Consider the following 25,168-nt stretch of genomic DNA (forward strand, 5'->3'; position numbering starts at 1 on the left):
CTAACTCTTCCCTCGTTCGGGGATTGTTGCCCAGCAGTGAGACGGTAAAGTAAAAAAAACAGAACCAAAGTAAATTTATTTCGCTGAATGTAAATGACTAATAAGAATAACAATAGATATATATTTCTTGAATCTTGCACCTGTAGCTCGATTCTCTAATACTATCGACTACCGACAACCGACCTGTCATCGAGAACTTTTGTATGAAAATCTGATCAGCGCCTCTGACGGGCGTCGTAGAAACTGTTTGGGCAGTCCATTCTAAATGTCAAAATTTCGATAGCTAGCCGGTTGTCGGTAGTCGATAGTGGTAAGGAATCGAGGTACGGGTCCATCTACACATATTCGGTTTTGCCGTCCGGTTAGGCTGATTAAAGCCGAACCGAATATCTGTGCAGCAAGCCTAACAAAGTAAGTAGCTACAAAACGTCGGCAAAGTTTCTCGGCAACCCTTGCGGTTAGAACGGTCTTCGTAAATTCTGGGACACTCCCTAAAGAGACCTTTTATCTAGTAATTAAATAAAATACTAAAGTATTTACTTAATTAGTTAGACCTTTTCGATTACAATATCAAAGGGTTTGCCTAAAATTAATTAAAATTTTACGTTCAATGTTTTTTTTAAGAAATTTTCGGGGGAATATTTTGTTGTTATTATGAAAATATTTTTGATTTGATAATAAACCTAATATTATTAAGCGCATAGTTTTACGATGTTATTTTAAGAAAATTGGAATTTTATTAAAATGTTCACCTATAATAAACAACAGTATATTAATAAACCTTAATTACCCCACGATACAAGATCAATTTTTAGTGCGGGAGTTGTTCTTTTTTTATTAAAATACAATACATAAAATATTTGTACTAAAATACTTCAAGAGCATAATATCGGAAACCGACATTGACTAATATTCTTAACCACGTCAATCCGTCGATTATCTTCGTAAACACTCGGGCATTTCCGCTGAATATTCCAATGTTTATTTCTGTCAAAGTTTTCCGATTCCATATTCGGCTGGGTTCGGAAACGATTTGTTTATGTTGCTAATTACGCGTCATTGGACGCACTGGCGAGCGAAAGGAACGTCAAGGGTTGCCAAGACTTCGAAATAACTGGCCACAAATTATGCCGTAAATATTTGATATATTATTTTATTAACGGCACAATCATTAGCTTACAATGTAAGATCGTGATTAAATGTCTATAATTTGTATGTAGAAGTTGCGGACAAAAAATCCCTTTTTGAACTTTTTGGATATTTTGCAATATTCCAAACAATCCTCTACGTTTACTTTATTACTAGTACTTTAGTAACTATTATTTTAAAGTATATTTCCTTTTAGATGCAAGACATAACCTGTAAAGATAGTTGTAAGGAAGATAAATAAATAAATAATTAAATGTTGATGAAATGAGCCAATCTTATACAAAACAGACAAACTGAGCTTTAAATTGAAAAAAAAAGAAAAATAAAAAGGCATGTCCTTTGACAAATCTAGTCTAATTCATTATTCAGTAAGTGTGTACGAGATTCTGTGTTCTCGACAAGAATCCTTTACGTTACAAGTGGAATTTAAAATTAAAATGTGAGGACCTACATTTTACAAGCGCGTGTCTAAAAATAAGCTGCCTTTAGACTTTGCTGGCGATGAAAACTAGAGATATCGTGAGGAGAACGATTGTTTTTTTTTTCTAGCTTGAAAATTTAACTATTGTTTATCAAGAAAAGTAGAACTTCTTAAAATGAACTATTTAATATTGAAGATAAATATTTATGTACAAAATTTCACTAATTTCAACAAAAAGGTCTTCTTTTAACAGTTTCAGTTTTTTTTGTCTATCTTTTATTAAATCCTTCAATGACGCAATTTCAGATTTTCTAATTAAAATTTAATAAGATTGTTCTAAAGAGTGAAATTTAATAAAATACTATTTCTATTTCAAGTATATTTTATTAGTAAAAGTCAAAGTGAAACCCACCTGTTGTAGTTTAACTAAATGAAGTATCTCTTTATAGATTTTAATCCTCATATTTTACTTTACAATTCAATAATTAAAATAAAATTAATATTAATATTTGGCAGGGGTACTATAAGACTAAACTTATCTTTTTTCATAGGTCTCACAAAAACTTATCTCGTTTACCGACGATATTTCGTTTTTTTTTATTTCAACAAATCCTAAAAAATGTAAAGAATAATGAACAAAATATCTGTAATAGTTTTACTAAAAGCCACTGGCAGCCCTACAACGATATTAGTAAACCGATTCCAAATTTAAATGTTGGCCGTGACGGCGTGAGTCGCCACGCGGAATGCGAGTGACGTCATCTCTTAGTGGCCAGTACGTCCCATGATGTATCTCTTGTTTATTTGTACACTTGCATCGTATCACTCATTCTCTCCAAGTACAAACGAACAAAGAGATCCCAAGTTCAGATTTTAAATGCCGTTAAATTATAAATTTAGAAGCACGAGTTAACCCTGACAAACTTCGAGGTTAGGATGACTCACGGTGTAAAGTTTGTTTACTATACTATAGATACTGAAATGGTTTTACATACGTTTGTATAGATCTTAGGTCGTGAAATTGTATGTAGTTTCATTGTTACGCGACTAATGCGCGTAGTAATGCGTAGTAAAATGACTATAATTATACAAGGTGTAAAAACAATCCATTCGTGCGTTCGTTAGGTGTAGGCACCTAACGAACGCACGAATGGATTGTTTTTCGAGTTCTACTCTCATATCTCGTACTCTATTGTAGGCAATAGAGTACGAGATATGAGAGTAGAACTCGAAACATACTCGAACTGATACTATGTTTTACAATTTTCACAGTTTTTTTTGTTATTTCAATAAGAATATAGGCAACAATCGACCGAGAGGGCTAGAAAATCAAATGAGAGCAACAAAAACAGTAGGCTACATAAAAAGTCTAATTTAATCACAGATTTTCTTTGTACCTTTAAACGAATAGTTCTGTCTCTCCGAGGTCAGTGTATCGTTTGACGGCGCTTTGACGTTGAAAGTTTGCACTTTCCAAATAGTTGATAGAAGTATGTCGTTATTCAAAGTAGACCAGAGGTCCTTCACCCTACTTATTGTGAAATAGGACACGTGTAGTGTATACTCGATCCCGTTTGAAATTTACACGTGAGGCCTAATTGTTAAATTAGTTCTGTCAAATCCCGGATTACAAGTTGTATAGGTAGTCTATCAACTTAGTAGAGAGCTTTGAAAGACTATTAGTTCTATAGGTATATTAGGTATTGCCATAGTCAGCAAGATATTATAGAATATACGTAAGGATATTTTTTCAGACCTTTAAATATGTCTAGATAATTCTTCAAACATACATCTTATTTATGTAATGGAAAAATTAAAAATGTATTAAATTAATACAATGAAAATATTATCATCTGTTGTTCAGATATGTGGTAAACGCAAATAGCGCTAGGAATCTCACGTATTGTTGCGGCAAAGAAAATACTATTTTTCTGACATGACTGTATTTAGAAGCGTTAAAAGAGGAAATGTTTATAAAGAAATCAATCAGTCAATTCATATTTCGAGTATTCGTTAACTCCAAGAAAAAATAAGTCGATAAAACTATTTATCATTCCCTTTCAATGGCGTCATTAATTTATTAATTATATTTTTACGATGTATCACCTCCTGTTTACTGAAACACTTGTGTAAATAAATTATTTTATGTTAGTTACGTTTGCTTCGAATATTACAAATATAATTATCTTTCTTTTAAATGTTTTTCTTAGCAACATTCTTATAATCTACCCAATCTTGTGATTTTATACTAATAAGTATGGAAAGGGTCAGTTGATCCATTTAATTATGTTAAAAGATATTTTCATGATTCAAAGGAGAAAACCTTGTTACAATATATGCAATTTAAACCAGCTTATAGTTTCTTCCAACTATATTAGAGTCGGCTTCCAGTCTCACCGGGTTCAGCTGAATACCAGCATTTTACGTGAAGCGACATTATTTAATATATTAATATTTTAATATACACATTTCAAAGCCAAATAAAACTGTAAAATGAATAAACAGCAAAGAATAAAACAACAAAAATGTTCTCCTGATCAGTCTATTTATTTCGTATTTCTTGGAATAAACTCAACATCGGCATCGATTGGTCTCACATTAACAATGTGGTATTTGAATTTCGTATCTGTATTTGTTTTCTTTGTTCTAACTGTAAAATGTTTTAAAACATGTACCACGCCTGCTGCCATCTGTAGCTTGGAGTATCTCGCTCCAATACACATTCTATTGCCTATTCCAAAAGGCATATAGAACTCATCACTGTAATTGATGCCTTTTGCAAATCTCTCAGGATTAAATACATCTGGTTCAGGATAGATGTCAGGATCGTGATGTAAGGCATAAATAGGAGTATACATATTTGTTCCAGATTCTACTTTAATGTTTCCAACCGGTAGCACTGTGTCCTTAACGCATCTTCTTGTCAAATATCCTAGAGGAGGGCTAATTCTCATAGCCTCGTTAAGCACTTTGTCTGTGTATTCCATTGTATTAATTACATCAAAATTTACTTTACCGTTGTGTTTTTCAAAGGTTTCATCTATTTCTTGGTGCATTTTTTGTAATATATCTGGATTGCGACCTAGGTGTAGGAATGTGTTGAACATTACAGTTGCTACCGGTTCAATGCCGGCTGCTAAGAAAGTCAATGCTTGAGCTGCCAACACACCATCAGTAGGTTTCACCTCACATCCACTTGCAAAATCTTTCATAATACCATTTTTTTGTATATTAATACATAAGTCAGCGAAATCATGTTTCTTTACATTTTCATTCTTTCTCCGTTCTATCACTTTTGTAATGGCTCCAATAAAAGTATCTTCAAGATCTTTGAATAGTTTTAGACCCAAGAAATTGAATAATCTTGGGCTCAATTGCATAGTTGCGAATGCGAGGTTACGTTTAAATGATGGTGTAAAGGCTTTTTTAGCCAGGTCAAGGAAGGGCGAGTCAAATATGGATTGTGCACCGATACCAAATATGGCGCCGCAAACAGAAGCATTACAAAATGTCATCATTGTCTCATAGCAATCTCCTTCCCAGAGTTTAGGATGCTCTTTCATGTAAGCCACTAAGTCTTGAGCACTTTTGTCCATGATATAGTACATATTCTTTAACTTCGCTGAAGTAAATAAAGGAGACATGCTCTGACGCATCAACTTCCACCTGGGTCCGTTCAAGAAGACAATATTATCAGCCAATATGTCACCTTCATTCCTCTCTATGCCTCTGTGATTAAACGAGTTGAAATCAGCTTGTAGAACTTGCTGCATATTCTTCGGGTTTGTGACGAAAAGCGATGGGCTCATCAAGGATCCGATACCAATCGCAGGTTCTTTTTTATATTCGTTGTACAGCTCCCCGAATGTTTCAAATAAGGCGCCCTTTTTTGTGAAGAAGTCCCAGTAGACGCCGAGCACTTTATTTTTGCTGTAAAACTTAATACCACGTTTCTTCCAGTAGCGTTCATTGTTATTACCGATGACGTATATAAAAATCAATGTTATTAGGAAGGTTATTAAAATTACGGATAAAAACATTGTAATATGTTTGTAGTTTCCGTATCGTTCTACCTACTGATTGACCACCTGGGATTATCTTCTACTTAAATAGTTTCTGCTATCTGTGGACAACCCATCTTTTTGTTTTTGTTGTTAAAGATTGAGAGTCATCATTAGTGGTCATTTTCTTCAAATTTCAAGATTCACACATAGTATGCGTAAAATGTACTTATCACGCTTAGTGCGCATGAAATAGATATTAATAACTCATCATTACTGATAAAAACTACACGTGTTTATTATTTAGATGATAATCTGTACTTGTCCATACCCAATATTGTAGATGAGTGTGTTTGATTGTTTTCTTCACTACTAAGCCATTTTGAATAAAAGTTGGCTGTCGGCGAACCGGGAAAGAACATAAAATGTACTTTGTACTTGAATGTACTTGCGAGCATAAACTTGGTTTAGTATATTACATATAAACGTAGTCTGAGTGCAGTGAACTACACTAGTGTAATATTTATTTTCGTGTACTTATCGCAAAATATCCAAGAATTAGATAATAAATAGTAGATATATTAAAATCGTAACTTTCAAAGATAACTTGATATCTTATCAAGGTAATTGACAATATATAATATAATTGTGGATTATTCCTTACTACCACCTGTTCAATAACTGTCAAAACTAACTGCATTTTGAACTATTTTTCTGCCATCACGCTGTCAAGTACTAACACACTACAAGTACAAGTGTGTACAACCGTGCTACAGAACATTTTTCGAATTGTAGAATAACCGACCTCCTTCCTTTCCAAAAAAAATAGCCTGCTGGAATCTTGAATTATTTCCATTTTGAAGTTCATCAAGTTATATTAAAATATTAAACATTTAACAGTTACAGTATAGAAGACAGACAGACCTTAAACATTCGATACAAAAGCGATTGAAGAACATTATCGGAAATTGGTAATCGCGTTTCAGTTTATGTCCTAAATTTTGTCTCAAAAAGACGGCAAGCCTCCTGTTTAAGTCTAAATATCCCTGCGACTATCAACAGTGACTAATGGCTCTAACTGCCATCTGTTTTTATCAGTCGTTATATAACGCCATCAGCACACAAAATTAAATGTTAATGCTACACTTTTTACAGCTGTCCGTAAAGTTGATCACAAACATTCTACCCGGCTTCCAGTGTATGTGATATAGCTGACCCGCGCAACTTCGCTTGCGTCACATAAGAGAGAATGGATCAAATTTCCCCCGATTTTGCAACAATTTTTACTGGAACTCTGCTCCTATTGATTGTAGCGTGATGATATATAGCCTATAGCCTTCCTTGATAAATAGGCTATCTAACACTGAAATAATTTTTCAAATCGGTCCAGTAGTTCCTGAGATTAGCGCGTTCAAACAAACAAACAAACAAACTCTTCAGCTTTATAATATTAGTATAGCTAATATTAGTATAGATATGATTACAAATTGTGTAATATTATGTGAGAATGAATTGGGATGGAGAAAAGAGCTAAGAACTTAGAAAATCGAAAAGCCTCTTCCATTCTTGCTAATAATTCTGCATTGTTTCAGTGTTCGATTACGTATAACCAGCTAGTCGATTTTTTTTGAAAAGCCATAAAATATTTTCATGAAGCCCAGTTAAATCAATACATAGAAATTATATTCTTATCATAACAGATCAGTTCACACAAACAGAGTAGTCGTTAATCCAAATAAATGCCGTAACTATACAAATATAAAAAAATATATCCGGCATCATATTAGTTCAAAGACAATTTATGTGGATTTCAAACTATAAGCGGCTTACAGAGTAACTAACAGCACTAATGTTTATTTAAAAATTCAGTACGAAAGCTAACATAATTTATTTTTCAACAATTATATTTCGTCCCAATTTTACAATAAATTGTTTACCAGACTGTTAGTTTTACGATTCGTTGAATCTTATATTTTTTGACCTACGAATATTTTCAACTTAAAAATTGGGTGTATTTGTCACTAAAAAATTCGAAGTAAGTTAACTGACTGGAAAAAGAAGGCTGTTAGTTTCATATAGCGCTAGTTTGTTGATGTAATTGGTGTTTTTTTTTCTTGGTATAGCCATTTGGCTTGTTAAAATTCTGGCTAGTCGTATACTTTTTTAGGTTGAAGTCGAATTTTTTTAGTCAAAGGTTTCTAATTGACAATAGACAGATATTGTTTTGATATTGTATCACGACCACATACTCATAAAAACATTTCTAAGAATTAAAATTTGTCAATATACACTGAAATCGTTTGTTGCTTTTATACCGCCAAAACCAATATATTGAAATGTTTATTTATTACCTGAAATCTCTGAAAATATGGTAAGAGTACCTAATTTACTCAAAGTAGTTTGCTATGCTTGTACTAGAAATATTTTAGCAAAAAACCTAAAAACTATGCGATAAATAAAAAAAAGGCTTGTGATAGTTAAAATAGAGAACGAAGTTTTATTTTTAAGAAGATTAAAAATTGAATAATTATAAAAAAATTATCAGCGCTTCTAGCGGACATCGGACATCGTAAAAACTATTCTTGCAGTACATTTTAAATGTCAAACTCTCGAGACTCTATACTACCGTACAGAATCGCGCTATAAGACTACTACTACTACTACTACTAGTACTTGTTGTAATAACATGGTGACTCAATCAATATTGTCCATGTCATGTTTATCTGTAAATCTATCTACTGCCATATAACCTCAGTAAGATTAATATCCCGTATCGCAAACATTACTAATTGGAGTATCGGGCGTTTGAATAACCAATATTTCGACGCAAATTGCCCAGGTATTACAATCTGTTGGTTTGACTGACTAATTAATTGGCCGATTAAGGTAGATATTTCTAAAAGGTACTAAATGATGCATCTATCTATTTTGTTATCTTTCTTTTGTCTTCTATTCGTTCTAGTGAATCATTATTTTATTTTTGTAATTTCATATTTGTCAAATTGTTACTTTTGTTTAAACAGTTATAAGAAATAGAGCTATTTCATCTCTGTGTAATGTTTTTTTATTTATTAGGGCTCATTTATTAAATAATAAATAAGTGCGAGTCTTATAGAGAAATATATAAAATAATAAATTTTCGGGGAATGTTTAATTAATATACTGTAAAACTGCGCAAGTTAATTACAGGAAATAAACCCCAAATATGACTCCGTCTCAGAATGAGAAGGCAAAATCCATACAATACAGAAAAATTACCCATTTTAAACTCTAAGACAATAACTCAGTTCAGGCGAAGATAAATTAATAAAGATTTTCAACCGCGGTATTAACTCAGAGGATTAATTAGGACTTCCCTCGGGTACTGATTGATGACTAAGCCGAGTGTAGAGCTTTTGTCTATGCCTCGGAGGGTATAAACTTCCCATTGTTTACTGTCCCGATCAGCCGAGGTCATTGTGTTGTTTATTTTTAACGTCTTTATTCATTTACTGAACAGTTTAGTCATTAATTATGTTACTTATTCCGAGTTTTATTTATTAACAGCAGGCTAAGATTGGTGCTAAGAATTTTTTTTTATATCTGAGGAGTAGACTTCCGCATTAAGGATTTATCATGTGTCACAAGACTCACAAGGACCTTGCATACAACAAACAAACCCAGTGGAGTTAAAATTATTCATTATTACTATAATCAGTCAATAATTACGCAATAATAGGTGTTCACAAAGCTTAGGGCCTGCTTCTGAAAAGAGATGCATTTTTTCGAAGTGTTCTATTGAAGACTGACGGTGACGGACTTATTCATCTGAAAAGGGTTTATTCAACTTTACGTACAATTACAGTCAAGCTGAGTAACTTTGAATCATTTGGGTAACATTGAACTTGGAATCAATTGTGTTGGTGTCATATGAAAAAATAATCGAAACTAGTTCAAATTCCCACGTTCAATGTTACCCAAATGATTCAAAGTTACCCAAATTGACCTTAGCATTGTTTAATAAATAATGAGCAAAGTACCTACTTGTATTCCACAAAATAATTGGTAAATATGCTCGTAAGTGGAATAATAAAAAAATCTTGAACAAAAAAACAGGAAGAAGAATTAACCTTTTCAAGCTTATCGTTGCTTATATAATAAATGTTATGTAGAAAAGTCCATTGTGACCTAACCTTCACTAAAGATAAAAGATGTTTTGATAAAATTTCCGCTTTAAAAAGGTAAAGGTCCTTCATCGTTGTTGTTTTCTTTTAATAGATTAGCGTCCGTCAAATACACGTGTCACGGCACTCCTTTCAAAATATTCCATGCTTTGATAAGCCCACACTCATATTAAAATTGCATACATCTGTTTACTTTCACGACTAAACCTTTAAATCAATTTAAGTGTAAAGCATAAAGATATGTGAAAACTAGGACTCAAACTTGACTGCCACTTTTTAAAAAAAATACCTCGAGACCGCTGGAAAAGGGAGTGAAATATTGATCGCGTGTCAAGTCGCACTAGTTGACGAGTATGGTAAACAAATCAGACCTTCAGAGGAAAAATGTTATAACATTTACCTAACATCGAGTCACTTATGCCGTTCTTTAACTAAAGGTGCAAAATAACATGACACATCGCCCACAAATACACCCACTCATAAGATCAAGCCAACCTGATAATATTGTTGGAAACTTTCAAAATACGTTTGTTTTCCCAACGTCACATTCTACCTGTCGTCGCTTAGATAATAATATTTTGTCCGTAAATATTTATTTCAATTGGCAACCTTGAAAAACAGTGTAATTATAGAAAACAATACGATTTACGTAATATTTTGCAGGTGTTTTGCGGAAACGTTAGTCATTCGGAACGTTTTAGCTATACGATCAGTTGTTTTAAATAAATGTGTGACTTTTAGTTAAAGAATTAGTTCGTTTAGTTTTATTGATTGTAAATGTTTTGTCTGGAGCAATAACTAAGAAATAAACTTTGGTAATTACGTTGTATAAGAACTGGATCTTATTTAACACATGTTGGCACATATTCAACACATTTAGAAATGAGTTTGCAGTCTCAGTCTTAGTATTTAACTATAGTAAAGTAAAAAATGGAGTTAAAAGTTGTGTAAGATACAAAAATTTGTAAAAACATATTAAAAACTGCAATATTTGGAGTGCAGACTTATGGTATATTTTTTATGATAAAAGGAACATCTCAAGTATCTCTTTGGCATACACACTTGTAAAGCACTATTCATTGTTAATTCATCATTAGATGATTATTATTTTATTATTACAATGTTCTATAAATATTTTATTAAGAATTTTAATGTTCCTTTAACTTATATGTGTAGTTAAATACTGTTAATGTAAGGCGATAATAAATATATAAATAAAGCATGAGGATTTTACTAAAAGCTTTATTCAAATTACTAAACACTCCGACTTCGGGAAGCTTGTCCCATATTAAGAGTCTGTCAAAGAGATACCCTTACGGCTAATTTTCTCGAATTCATTATTTACCTACAGCCTTACAGCCTTGTACCTCTTCTACATCTTATGAACAACATGAGCTTCCCGCAAACCAAGGGTACGGTGCAAATGAAAAACAATTAATAACTGTAAAACATAAGTTGCGTGGTAAAAGTGGTTCGTACTAGCATTTGCGAATGAACTAAGTACATGGCAAATTTTGGATTAAATACATTAATTCTGCATTAATTCTCGCAACAACAAAAAAATCTACTTCTGGGGTGTGCATGTCCGTCTCAGTAATAATAACGAAAAATGTTATTGAATATTGTTTTACAAAAAAATTAATACTTTCGTTTAAAGTTTTCAGGGACTAAAATCCATAATTTGCACAGTACCTATGAAGGTTTCGATACTTGCTTACTTTTCGATAAAATCGATGAAAGCTCGTACCTATTTGTTATATTAAAGGCTCATTTTATTTTAAAGAAACCGAACAAATCATTACATTGTACACGAGTATTCTCTTTCTATAAATTCTTTCAAATGTACAAGTTATTTTACTCAAAGATAAAGTTTTGTGAAGCTATTTTTGCTTTCCACAGTTCTTTAATTTTGCTGCAGACTAGTTGAAATGTATTTTTCAAACTGTTCATTTTATTCCCTCAAGATATTGTTGAGAATTTTTAAGTCTTCAGTCTGATTCTAAGTTTATTGTACACGTGTAAATGCAGTAGAAATACTTTATTGTAAAGAAATGTTTTGGTTTCTATTTGACGTATTTTTGAGAGAATAGATTTTTAAATAGATTGATGAAGGTTTTTAAATATTGAGTATTATGACAAAAGAAAACGAGATTGTCTACGAAAATAAAAAACGGTTTCGCTCCGTATTTTTGATGGGCTAGTTAACTAGCTTATAACCGGGACAAATATGATAACAATATGAGCAAAGTAATTACCGTGACGATAAAATTACAATCTAATCGGCTTTTCATCGATATGAAAGAAGGACTTACAAACAAACAAATAGATATTTAGAATGTACTTAGTGGTGATTTACTAGAGAAACAAGCGCCTATTCTGAGAAATCCTACCATCTCCCCTAGTGACAGTTTCTTACAGCCCTTTCAATAACACTTATATAAAGTACAATGTTTAACCATTGGAAGTGTTACACACGATACTTCCGAAACCAAACGACTATAACCGAAGATACCCGATTTGAAGTACGTGTAGTACCTAAGTACACGATACTCACAATAACTGTTTACTTAGGTTTCCACTATGTCGCATGTCGTAACGATTAGTTAATCGTTGGACGACTGTCGTCTCTAGCTGTTCCCATTATAACAATTGTTTGTCTTCAAAAATTTTTATCGTTTAGTGACTGTCGTATCTAGCTGTTCCCACTGTCACGATAATCTGTCGTCACTGCAAAAAATGTCGAAGACGATAGAAAGTCGTGTCGTTCTATATGTGAACACCTCCATATAAACATATAAGCCACGACACTTAAGACTACACGATTATCTGTCGTCACGACATAGTGGGAACGCGCCCTTACTCGTAAAAGGGTTCCTTAGCATAAATGGATGTATGTTATAATCCTATGTATTATTTGGGATTTCAAGGATGAGTGGATTCATTGTAAGGGTACATTACATTGGTAAACCTATTAAACGGTAACCGTTTGAGTAAATAACACAGTGTTACCAGAAGATTAATTTGTACACCACATTGTGGATGTCCTGTATAACAATATGGATCAAGCAAAATTGGTTAAGATTATTGCTAAACTATCAATGCGTCGGGAGGTTGTAGGTTCGATTCTCACCCGAAACAAATATTTGTGCGACTGTGAAAATATGATGATACATTTATAATTCATTAACATTAATCATTCCCAGTTTTAACCAACAGTTTAGGCGACGGTGAATAAAACTTACCTATATATGACGATAGCAAAGGCCAATCGTATCACCTCATAAAAATACTATGATATACCTATCAAACACGTTATCCAAATCCCGACCTTTATTGAGAACATCCTACTAATAGTATAAATGCGAAAGTTTGTGAGAAAGTATGTATGAATGTTTGTTACTCTTTTACTCAAATACTACAGAACCGATTACGAAGAAATTTGGTATATAGGTAGCTGAAGACTCAGAATAACACATAGCTTTTTTATCGCGGAGTTCCCGAGGAATCGGGATTTACACGGGAAAGGTTTCCACGCGGACGAAGTCGCGGGCTGTCTCTAGTGTATATATAATAGTAATATAACTAAAAACATCATTTACTCGAGCCGTAGACACAGTCAGTCAAAGATTACGTTTGTAGCAATCACGGTCAAACAGCTCGTTTGAATATGCAATAGATTGCAATCTTGTTCTGTGTAAGGATTGCACTTCCTAGGAATTCAAATCTAATACATATGGATGGTATCGTTTGTCTATTGCTAACGAAGTACTGAATTGAAATAGCTATTGCCATGTTTTATAAGGATTGATAAATACCTAATGCCAATCAGTAAAATAATAGTGATAGCAGAACGGTATAAATTTGTACCTCCTGCGAAAGTGGTCGACGATTCGAACCTGAGGCAACACACCAATGACTTTACCAAGTTATATGTGTATTAGAAATAATCACTATCGTTACAACGGCGAATGAAATTAATGAATGAGAGTTTTTTAGAACAGTTCTTGAAGGTACAAAGTCCCCAACCCGCACTTTACCATCGTGATTAATACAAGGGATAACCTTCTCTCTCATTCGGGATGAGATTTTTGCCCAGCTGTAGGACAGCATTAGGTTTTTTTTTTAACAACAAGGAAGTATAAAAAAAAGAAATTAAATTATATTTTTAATTCAAGACTTCTGAATGGGTTTTCTTACTATCAGACGTAAGCATAATGTGTCTCAAATGATTACATCCTATCCGACCGAAATATTATAGTAGAAAAGAAACTTTATACTATAAGCTGCTTAGGGCCCGCTAAAAATACTACACACGGTTTCTCCATATACGATATCAAAATACAATAATATTCTGTTGTTTAGGATTCGCAGAGTTTCCTTTAACTGGGTCAGGTCAGCATTAAATCTTAAAGGGATTTATAGCTAAGATTTGGTACTGCTTATTCTGAACTAAGTAAATTTATTACACAAATATTATTATTAGTTCTTAAGATCTTCTTGCCGATAATATTATAATGATATAAAATTTTATTTCTAAATTATAAAAAGGGTTATCTGATACTTTGCCTTTATCTAAGAAAAAGATAGACAAGAGTGTGTTTAATACAACTAGGTTTAGATTTTCGCGACTTATAATTGAAATTCATTTAATAATCGTAACTTTTAGTAGTGACTGAAAAAAGTTTAAAATAAATTTAAAATCCGATATTGACTGAACAAAGAACCAAATTCAGGACCCCCTCGCGATTAACATTCGTCATTCTAATTTGACTCTTTATTCAAGAGGGACTGGTATTTATAGCATATAATAGAAGGAAATAAAGTATGCGCTACCTCTATAAAACAATGTTGTTACGAACTTGCAAAAAACATTTGTGTTACAACTCGGTAAAAAGTTTTATCCCGAGTGAAATGGAATTGCCATTCTCACATTCCAGTGTTCAAAGTTCCTTTACGTAACTCTTGTATAAATTACTTAGGTATCAAGTTTACGAGTACCTTCTGCAAGCCTGTTTTATCTTGTTGTAATGCTGTTCATTTAGTTTTATTTTGAATAGTAACAATTTTCAATTTGTCAATGTTATTCATGTTCCGTCCTAGAGTTCTATTGTGAAAGTATTGTTCACTATGGTGATGAAATATGTGGTTATTTTACGAATTATCTCTGATTTTTATACATTTGTCTGATGTGCTCGTATACTGATGATTTAACGATATTCTATTCAAAAAGGAACTTTCGGACATTAAATAATTTAGAACTTAGTTCTTGGGATCGTATAAAAAACACTGAAGTTACATTTTCATATATTTATCTTGCTTTCAAATTAAATATAATACGGACGTTTTGACGGCCTCGATGGCCCGCGACGCAATAGCAAATATTAGTGCGGGAGTAGTCTTTATGATATTAATTCGAGGAAAAAGTCTTTTCGCATTATAGTATGTATGAACTTGTAATATTTGCATAAATTTTTGTCTTTAATTTGATAGACAAGTAATGCGAAAGTTACGGAAGAAGTCATTATTATAATAATTACTTACCGTAAATAATTCTCCGAAGGGTATGACTTTGGTAGCGCACTGCATTTCAGGTGGCAGTAAACTCTTGCACGGCGCCTTGCCGTATTCATTGATGATCTCGCACAGTTCCTTCATCTCTGAGCAGACTCTGGCTTGAGCTTCAGCGCCTCGGTACTCCGTCATCGAACCGGGAATAGGTCTGGGGAAAAAATATTGGTGAGTTTTCTTTATGCATATGATTGCATTTTTTTATTACGTACGGATTTAGCGAGTAACTACTATCTCCTACTAACTTAATGTGCCACAGGGTTGCCGTTGCCGTTGTAACCACTACAAAGGAAGATTTAAGGGCTTAAGTACTCCTTGAAAGAGTTTTAAGTTGTAATTTTTCAAAGCCGATCTAAAACATTAAACTGTTCTAGCATGCAAGCTAGCACGGAAACTAATAGGATAACCCTTATAAAGATATGACCTTCACCAAACTTGGTTACAAAAGAAGCAATAAGCCATGTCAAAGGCCTTTCGGGCGGCTTGAACAACTTTGACACTAGGTTGACCACTAACCATACAATAAGAAGAATAGAAGCAATAGAAACCACCTCATTTTATCCTATAGAGTAAATCTTCTATCAATAAACCCATCACTATTGTATCTATATCTGGAATTGCACCTAATCTTTAGAAGTGCCGTGAAGGTACATCTCCATTCACCTTAATGGTTTCCAATAATGATTCGTTCCTTATCTTAATGGTGCTTAAGACCTTTACTGAAGTGTCGGTGTAATAGACGACCCCTCACTATACATCTCGAAGGTCACGGGCAATTGCTTTGGGATCACGGGATAGGACCGTTATATGGGAGAGATGTTTTATAAATGACGTTGCCTAAGAAGTGTGTGTTGATAATATTCGGTTGAAAATTAAATGCTTATTTCTTAACAAGTTTAATAAAATAAGATAGTTACCAATTCAGTTAAATGATTCTTGTCTTAAAACATGAAATCACTGACACTCATGAACTAATACCGTCTGGCAAAATTATGGTTCAAAACCAAAAATCTCTGTTATTGTCTTTTTTTTATCCATTTGAATAAATAATTTAAAATGAAGATGAGCTATGAAGTAAAATGCCCAAACGAGACAATGATAAGACGTAGTTAATACAGAATTATTCGTTCCGGTAACATTTTATATTTTTCTGCTTGTGCAATGAAAATTGCCTGAACACCAACAGTTGGTCATAAAAATAGCTACACCCGACAATGGCAAACACTCAATACCGTGACTTCATTCTAATCATTTGACGTTGGACGGTCATTGAAATAAATTCAATCAAAACATTCAACTAATGGATGTAAATGGTCGGGAAATCCAATTTATATTTTAGATTGTACAGCACAGGCGCGGTCAATACTGCAAGGACGCAGAGATACTGAATGAATGAGGTATTCAATCAGGTCAGTGGTTCGATGTTCATTACACAAATCATGACTTTTTTGTACATTTCAGTAATCATGAAAAGGATTCGTCTAAATTGCTTAGCTGTAGTTAAAACTTTTATACCAATTTGGATTATATTCAGCGGTTATGTTCATACGCTTATACCGAAGAAAAACATTAGCTAGGTTAAAATTATTATAAAACACTCAAATAAAAATAGCCGGCAGACATGGCCGTGGGTTAATACGTATGTAGATACCAATAATTTATTTAAGACCCGCCACTTTGATGCAGAAACGCAAGGATATTATTTTATATTCAGTCACTTACTGGTCCTGTATGACTACAACATGTGTGAACATGATTCGTGAAAGAGGCAAGGGAAGTTCGTAAGGATCGTACCAAGTGGCGTTCTTTGGTCTACCTTCCCTTTTAGAAAAAGTCTGTATAAGGCGTGATTTTATGTATGTATGTAATCTATCAAAAAATACTGTTGAACAAATTGCAGTGCTTCACAATGATAACCATCTAATACATCATTATCATGATAAATAGTCTAAAATTTACAAAGCGGAGGCGAAACCACGCGTGTCAGAAACTAATACATAAAGCTTTAAATCAAACTTTACAATACCCACGCACAGCCATTTTAATTTAGTTTCCTAACATTGTGTGCATTGGATACACATTCTATATTACTTCCTCTTTGAGCTGCAGTTTGATCGTTTGCTTAGTCGATAGTATAACGGGTTTGGTATAAGGGATTGGTTTAAGCAAACCTTTTGGTTTTATCGATATTGGATATGAATTTGTGTTGGGGCATGTGTTACATTCTGGGGTTAGTTAATGCTAATGATTCTCTCCTCTCTCCTTTAACCGATTAATGTCCCACTGCTGGGCAAGGGTCTTCTCCCGTAATGAGGGAGGGGTTAAGCCTTGAGTCCACCACGCTAGCCAATTGCGGGAAGGCTATGGATTCATATTACCAATATTTTGTTTAATTGTAGAATATGTGAGGAGGCTAAGGCGGTTTGTCCATGTCAAAAGGTAGGCACCAAACTACGTTGGAAACAAAAAAAAATGGAAAATGGGAAATTGTAGTGCACAAAGGCATGAATGAGGGACAGGCTTCCAATGACGATGTCAATGCTAGCGTAGATAAAAAATTTGGGAGGCTGACCTTACTACTATAATAATGACATACATATTAAGGAAGAAAGAGAACAAGAGTCAACGTTCGTTAATGTTTATTTTTTGTATAAACAATAACTTAAATAAAAAACAACTCGTGAACGTACAACAATGAGTTAAATACGGTTGTCCGTTTTAAAGCCACGTCGTTATTGGTTCGCCGGATGTCGTTTAGTGGACCAATTTTAATATAATCACGTAAGGGTTAGATTTTCAAAGTGGTCACAATTTAACTATTCGTTTGATCCTATGTAATAATTGCTTTTACTCTCACACAAACGCAGACCTCCCACTCGTTATACTAAGGCCCAGGTTTTGCTGGATATAGTTGTAAAAAAATCGAATGGCCTATTCGATAGACAAAATGACAGCAAATGCATGAAAAATACTATCAAAGTTCTATGGAGTTTTCCGTCAAGGTATCTGATTCCTTCTTCGTCTTTCGTCAAGGTATCTGATACTTAGCCAAAAGGGATGAAACGAGGATTGCTACACACATATTCGGTTCGGCAACAATTATCGGACAACAGCAAAACCGACTCGACTCACTAGTTTGGCTTGTGTGCACACATGTTCCGCCGTTTGCCGCCCGGCTAAACCGATTAATGCCAAAGCGAATATGTGTACACACAAGCCTTATATTATCTAAAACGATATTATTCTCCACATTTATCAAAGTCTCAATTTCTTTTATTGCCTTCTTCAATCAATTACTCCTAGTTCCACCTGTGTTTCTCCCTACGTTAATACAAATATCCCACAGCAAATTATCTCTAATTGACGGCGATATCTCGCTAGATACACGGATGTATCACGTGTCTCGGATAAATTAGCTTTTTATTGATCGTGGTCAAGTAAGAGTTGGTGCAAATGACGTCAGTTAAGGATAGGTTATTGGCACTGTAAATATACAGGGTGGAAAAAATCATGGGCTGTTGTTGGAAACTGTTTCAAATTATTGATGATATAATAAATCAGTGATAGAAAACGTCAACATTGGGAAATTCAATCTTAGTACCAGAAGGGCGATTTTCTACTACTTATAGCCTTTTAATAATAAAGAAATAAAACCATAGTCGATACTATCGTCCAGGAAGGTTTGGGATTTCAAAACTATTCAAAGAAAAAAATACGCTGATTAGTATAAAACTGTATCACTCTAAAATCACCTATAGTGTTCTGTATTCGATTCCACATGATTACCTGAAAGTGTATACAGTACGGAGTGCGGTTGGTAAAACAAACACTCAAACCGCATCACCTATACCGATTGCGAAATTGGCCCTCGAACACACAAAACTACTGCGTTTGTAAACGGTAAGTACATAGACACGAGAATAGCGACAAAGTTAAAAAGCTATTTAGAATAGAATTTTAACTCATAACTGTCCCAAATTAAAAAGCTATTTTAACTCGTAACTGGGTTGCTAGAATATATTAAGGTGTATTTATCGAAATCCCTTAAATTAGAGATTCTGAAACTAAGTTAGTTATTTATCTTTATTTTTTAATCACGCCTGTTGTAATTGAAGAATATCGCATTTTAAAATTATTATTCACAACAAGAAAAAAGTACGTTAAAGTTAACCCCCCCCCCCCCTAACGCATACCGGAAGAATTAATTAGTACGATTTAAATGTCAAATTCTCGATACTCTTTAGTATCAACTGTAGAAAATTGCGCTACTGTCCTATAAGTAGTTGTTTAGCAAAATACTTTTTGTTGACAAAATTACGTCACTTTTACGCTATTGCTTTTGCAAAGCAGTCACAACCTTACCTAACCTCATCTGGTTCGGACATACCTATACGATTGACCAATCCATTTCCTAGACCTACTTACCTATATTTTATTCAGCGGTAAACGAGCAACATTGTAAACATTCACATAGGTACATATAACGTTGTGTCACAATGCAAAATTTTTATTAACTTTTAAAAGAACGTCAAAAAAAACACAAAACGAAAAACAGTAGTTATAAGATATAAACTTATGCACATTTTAAAATGGGATAGGCGAGTAAGTAAATTATGTAGTTAGGGGTTAAACCGGTTGTTTTTTACGTTTTGATTGCTTAGCAGTAAAAGCCGATCAGTCAGGCAGACAGACTTTAGGTAGATAGATGGTTGGTCGGATGGGTGTGTGAATATAGTGACGTATGTATATTTAAAAAACACAGATTTTTCTTCGTAAGCGGCGACCACAGCCATTTTCAATCGATTTATCAAAAGGGTCCATTCGCGTGAAGAGCTCTCAGCTGTGGTAACTCGCTTACCCTTTGACGAAAAAAGTATTTATTTTCTACTTCACTGGACTTTGAAGATACACAAGAAGACATGTAACATAACTAGTTATTTTACCGGCTTTGTGAAGCGTTTACAAGGCAAATGAGTTTGATTAATATAAAATTTCTCTATAGTGGAATCAGAACCTGTTTTTACGACCAACCAAAAGAAGTAATTTGAAGGATATTATTGAGTGAGATTAATTACTTAATTGATAAAAAATATTTTCTATGGCTTGCCAAGGTAAAGTAGATCTTAGAAGAAATATATCTTTTGTCCTAATATTTAATTAGTAATTTTGTTAGGTATTGAAAATATAATAAGCCATATTCAATTAAGTTTATACGTACTTCGTAAAAAAGCTTTGAAGAAATATAAAATTGAGAAGTAAAAAATCAAAGCAAATATTCTGTGTCTCATGTGAAAAATGGTACAAGTCCGATTTTGACAAAAATGAGTTCAGAATTAATTATAGTGCATTTATTTGCAATATTTTTAGTATAAGTTAACCCCTTTTGTGCATGGCTAATGTTTTCATTTTTAAATATACACATATTATTAATATATTGTTATACTTATAATGTTATATTATAATGAACATATTGTTATACTTACCTTCTTTCACTGGAGGCACAGAATTATATCTTAATTCTCCAAAGGTAATATAAATTTGCTTCTACTCACTTGCCATATTCGTCCTTTGAGAACGTAGGTTTGTGGTTCTTGTCGAAGTGCCCGCTGAAAGCTGTTACTTTCTGTAGATCGCTGTGTGTTTGAGCCTTAGTGTCGAACGCAGATATCAGGTCGGTTAGCGACGAACTCTGTAGAAAAAGAAATTTAGAATTTAAAAATAAACACATTAATTGGCTATGAATAAATATAAGTATGAATAACTATATATTTTTTAAATGAAAAAACGTGAAACTAAGTAACACAACACCCAGGTAAAAGCAGGATCTTTGAATAGAATAGATTAAGAGAATGCACCTCACGAAAGACGGCTATTAATTTAGCTGGCAAATTCTGCTTATCTTATAATTAAGTTACCGTCTGATATAGTTGAATAGATATATAATATTTTTATTGTTTCACATAAAATCGAACATTCTATTCCTACATTTTATTTCATCTAGGCAATAGGCAATATACTAAAATCATTGGACCAAAAGCTCGGGGCCACTTCAATAAGATCTCGAATAATTTCCAATCAAATGTCGAAGTAGTTATGCGGATCTATTTTTGAACCAAATTCTTTTCACGGTGAATCGGTTTGGAACCTTACCATGTATAATATTGTATTTTTTTTAATTGGCTAGAGTTACCTAGAAACCCTTCGAGGGTAAAGATACTAAAAGCTAATGGTAGGTTCTAAGTCATAAAATATAAGATATATTCACGAACGGCATTGTGTGGACCTTTTTAGACTTCTTCTTCTTCTTATTGTATGGTTAGTGGTCAACCTAGTGTCAAAGTTGTTCAAGCCGCCCGAAAGGCCTTTGACATGGCTTAACGACTGTTATCTTAATAGACAACAACCGGGACCGACTTTTTACGTGACCTCCGAAGCACGGAGACGCCCAGCTCAAATACCAGTTTGAGGTTGCATGTTTCAAAAGCACATAAAATGTTCAGATTGTTATCAAATAAGATAAGAGTCAGTTCAGCCAAATGTCGATCGCCTTGAACAACTTTAAGTCTAGGTATGGTTATGAAAACATTCGTAGGTATATTTCGAATGAATTATAATATGCTCTGAATTCGATAGATATGTGGGCAGTGTTTCAGACAAAAGGCAGTTTAGTATATATGATAAGCAAGTTCGCTAGATTATAATCAAACATTGTGTAGGAGTAATTGTAATAAAATTATCGTTCAGGTGGTATTATCTTTTAATATAGGGTGAATGTTATCCAAATATCAAAGGAACACGCACGTCTGTACGAATCTGTAATATAACACGTGCTTCTTGTTTCCTACTCGAGTGGGCTTTTGTCTAGATTATATTGAGGGTATTATTAACCAATAGGTTCGCTTAGAAACATGTTTTATAGTCTAATTACGTAAAGATTAAACTTGAACCTGTAGTACGATTCTCTGCAGTCGGTACAAACGAGTATAAAGACTTTGACATTTAAAATTTAATGAACTATTAGTTCCTTAAGCATCCGCTAGGGGCACTGATTAGCACTGTTTTCAAAACATTTTTTTTAAGACAGCTAGCTGGTTGTTAATAAAGAAAGCGGTAAAGCGGTCTTGAGCGCTTAACATAGTAACCAGTTTTCTCGAAACAGACATAAAAAACACAATATTATATGACTATTTCAAATACTTTGTACGAAGTTTACGAAATAAAGGATATTTTTAATTTGAATTTGGTATACTTCAGAATGCATAATTATTATGTTCGTTCATGTTTCGAGTTGCGTTGATCGAGTATTTTTCAGTATTTTTCTACTAAGAATCTTCTCAACTTTTCTCGGAATTAAACCGATGTGTTTCATTCTCGAACAAAAAAATAACTTCTCTATAATATGAATCATTTATATTTCCGTTACTCATCTCAACTTCCTTATTACCGAATAACGACAACCATACTATAGTTCGACATTCCTATTTTATGATTTACTTTATGAATCGTAAACATTTTTGCGGGTGTTAAATGCATTAATACTCGTATTAGTAATGTGTTATAATTTAATGAAGAAACTTGGCAATGTACTCGGTACAAAAATAAATTGTCGGTTGAACTTTGTTTGACTTCGACATACGAGTATTGTGTTCTAAATATATCGGTAACTAGCTGACCCACGCAGCCTTGCTCGCGGACTAAGTTTCTTTTGCAACTAGAAAGTCGATTATTGAGTAAAGTAACTCTTGTTTGATCTTGGTTCTCCATCTGTCAGCCAGCTAAATATCATCAAATTTTGTCGAGAGGCTTATCGGGAATTGGGTAACAGACAGACATATTGGAAGACTCTTGAATTTTTAATACTATTTTCTTTATATGTCACTACATCGTACACACTTGTATAAGATTACGTGTTGCTAATAATATGTATCTTTGTGAGTATTGGCTTGTTCAAACAATAGGAAACATGAGGAAAGAATTTGAAACAAAAAACGTGTCAAATGTAAACCTATTTCTATCAACGTTTTATGAGATTTGATTTATTTAAAGTAGTAGTAGATATTATTGTCTTCTGATGTAAGATTTATTATTATTTCATAAGTACGACTGCAATGGATGTGACAAGCGCAGTATTGTAAAAAATGGTGTACTTAGATAAAGGCTCATTTAATTAGTGTGTAAATGTGGGCTTAAGGAATAAATAGTTGTCTGTAAAAAGTAGTAGTAGAGTCTCATGTTATGTAAAAAGGTGCTTGAAGTTGATATACATTAAATGGCAATACTTGTCTTTTAAAAATACATCTAAACATCATTATCAACAAAATTCTAGTTAGTTTTAGCTTAATACATAGACTTTATTGGGACCACTGTGAGATTTTAGTAGAAAAATGTTATCTCTAGTTTTTAAGACTGACCTTGTTTTACACAATTCTGTTAGTTGTTTGGTTGACATTGGATTTTTTGTTTACAACCAGCCTTTGACTAAACAAAGTCTGGATATAAAAGTTTGTGTTACACAATAAAGTGCCGCAGTAAACTATAACACTGAATAACTATAAAAAGAGCTATTTTGGGTAAACATAGACCATAAAAATAGATCTACAAAAGAGTAGTAAAAATTATTCAGTTTAAATTGATAATACATAGCAATAGGTTCGCCCCTTACATGAGACTAAAATTGGTAAATTTTATGGTGAAATGCAGTTGTACTTCATACGCCTCCGCTTTACCTTCGGTTATGACAGACATGCTTTATGTATGTATATTATGTGTAACTAATAAAATAATTGATTTCAAATCAAAACCATATTTGGCAAAAAAAATGTCTTTTCATTTGTGCTATATAGGTCTTGGCACCCGAAATGGTGCTGCAATTACTATACTTTGATAAAAGAAACAATTAATTGATAAAACAAAAATATGCTGGACTTGCCGGACAATTATAAATTTATATTATACTCTCGTGAATTTCAAATTTTATTACGTGATTAATGCTAATTACTTTAAGCAATGGTTAGACCATTTTACGGACGATTGACCCAGCGATATAGTATATTTGTAAAAATTTACTAAAACTTCACAAATCAAGCATTTTTTTACGTTTAAAGAGTCCTAAGTGATCTACGTATACTTAATATTATGTAAGTAAAAAAAGATTCAATTCATAAAATACAAACAAATCTTCTTCTTCTATTTGAAAATTTTAAATAAAATCTCATCAGAACATTATTTTTTTCAGTACATTTACTCTCAGTAAATAGTATTACAGTCAAAATGTTTGGTAGAGCAATAAATCTCATTGTAATGAATGAAATATAAAAACAGTTTATGAAAATTTTATAGAAAAAAAAAAAATTAAAAATAACATGAGAGTATGAAAACAATATCTTGATTCTTATTCTAATATTATTTAAGTAGCTTTTATTTTAGCATCTGAGTATATTTTTTCAAAAATGAAAAAGTAAGTCACGGTGATAAATATTTGTTTTCGTTCGCAAATATTTAATGAATTGAAGAACACGGTTGGTTTAGTTTTTTAACATTTACGTACAAATTGTACTAAGAGTATATCGCTCCTTGAATACAAAAGGGCCACAAATCGAAAACTATAAATTTTACAGGACAGCCAAAACAAATTTTTGAAACTGTTTTTTTATAATATTTTATATATTTATTTATTAAATATAAGATGTTAATATATCACTAGATGCGTATTTTTTAGCTCTATCTATCTACAATATAAACTTTGTAATAGCTGTTACCTATTAAGAAAAAAACGCATATAAGTCCGTTTTGCATTCAAAATTTGAACCAATATCATGAAAAATATGTCAAAAATTAAACACAGTTTTGCAAATAAAAATGGTTTA

General features: G+C 32.9%; 2 protein-coding genes across 2 annotated transcripts in view; both read right to left on the reverse strand.

Moving 5' to 3' along the window:
* Positions 1 to 25,168, reverse strand: part of LOC142978848 (actin-binding Rho-activating protein-like) — a 53,997-nt gene that overhangs the window by 7,904 nt on the left and 20,925 nt on the right. The window contains exons 2-3 of the mRNA XM_076123439.1: positions 20,855 to 20,991; positions 15,276 to 15,453 (exon numbers count right to left, since the gene is read on the reverse strand). Coding sequence (XP_075979554.1) covers positions 15,276 to 15,453; positions 20,855 to 20,991 — 315 coding nt within the window. The remainder of the gene's footprint in view (positions 1 to 15,275; positions 15,454 to 20,854; positions 20,992 to 25,168) is intronic.
* On the reverse strand, positions 4,117 to 5,610 carry LOC142978847 (cytochrome P450 6B5-like). The gene has a single exon (XM_076123437.1). It carries the CDS (start codon positions 5,608 to 5,610, stop codon positions 4,117 to 4,119), a length of 1,494 nt encoding a protein of 497 aa, XP_075979552.1.

The sequence above is a fragment of the Anticarsia gemmatalis genome, chromosome 15, assembly GCF_050436995.1.
Source record: "Anticarsia gemmatalis isolate Benzon Research Colony breed Stoneville strain chromosome 15, ilAntGemm2 primary, whole genome shotgun sequence".
Lineage (NCBI taxonomy): Eukaryota > Metazoa > Arthropoda > Insecta > Lepidoptera > Erebidae > Anticarsia > Anticarsia gemmatalis.

What these genes read in the sequence shown, in the direction of transcription:
- LOC142978847 (XM_076123437.1), bottom strand. Translation starts at nt 5,610, where the DNA reads ATGTTTTTATCCGTAATTTTAATAACCTTCCTAATAACATTGATTTTT.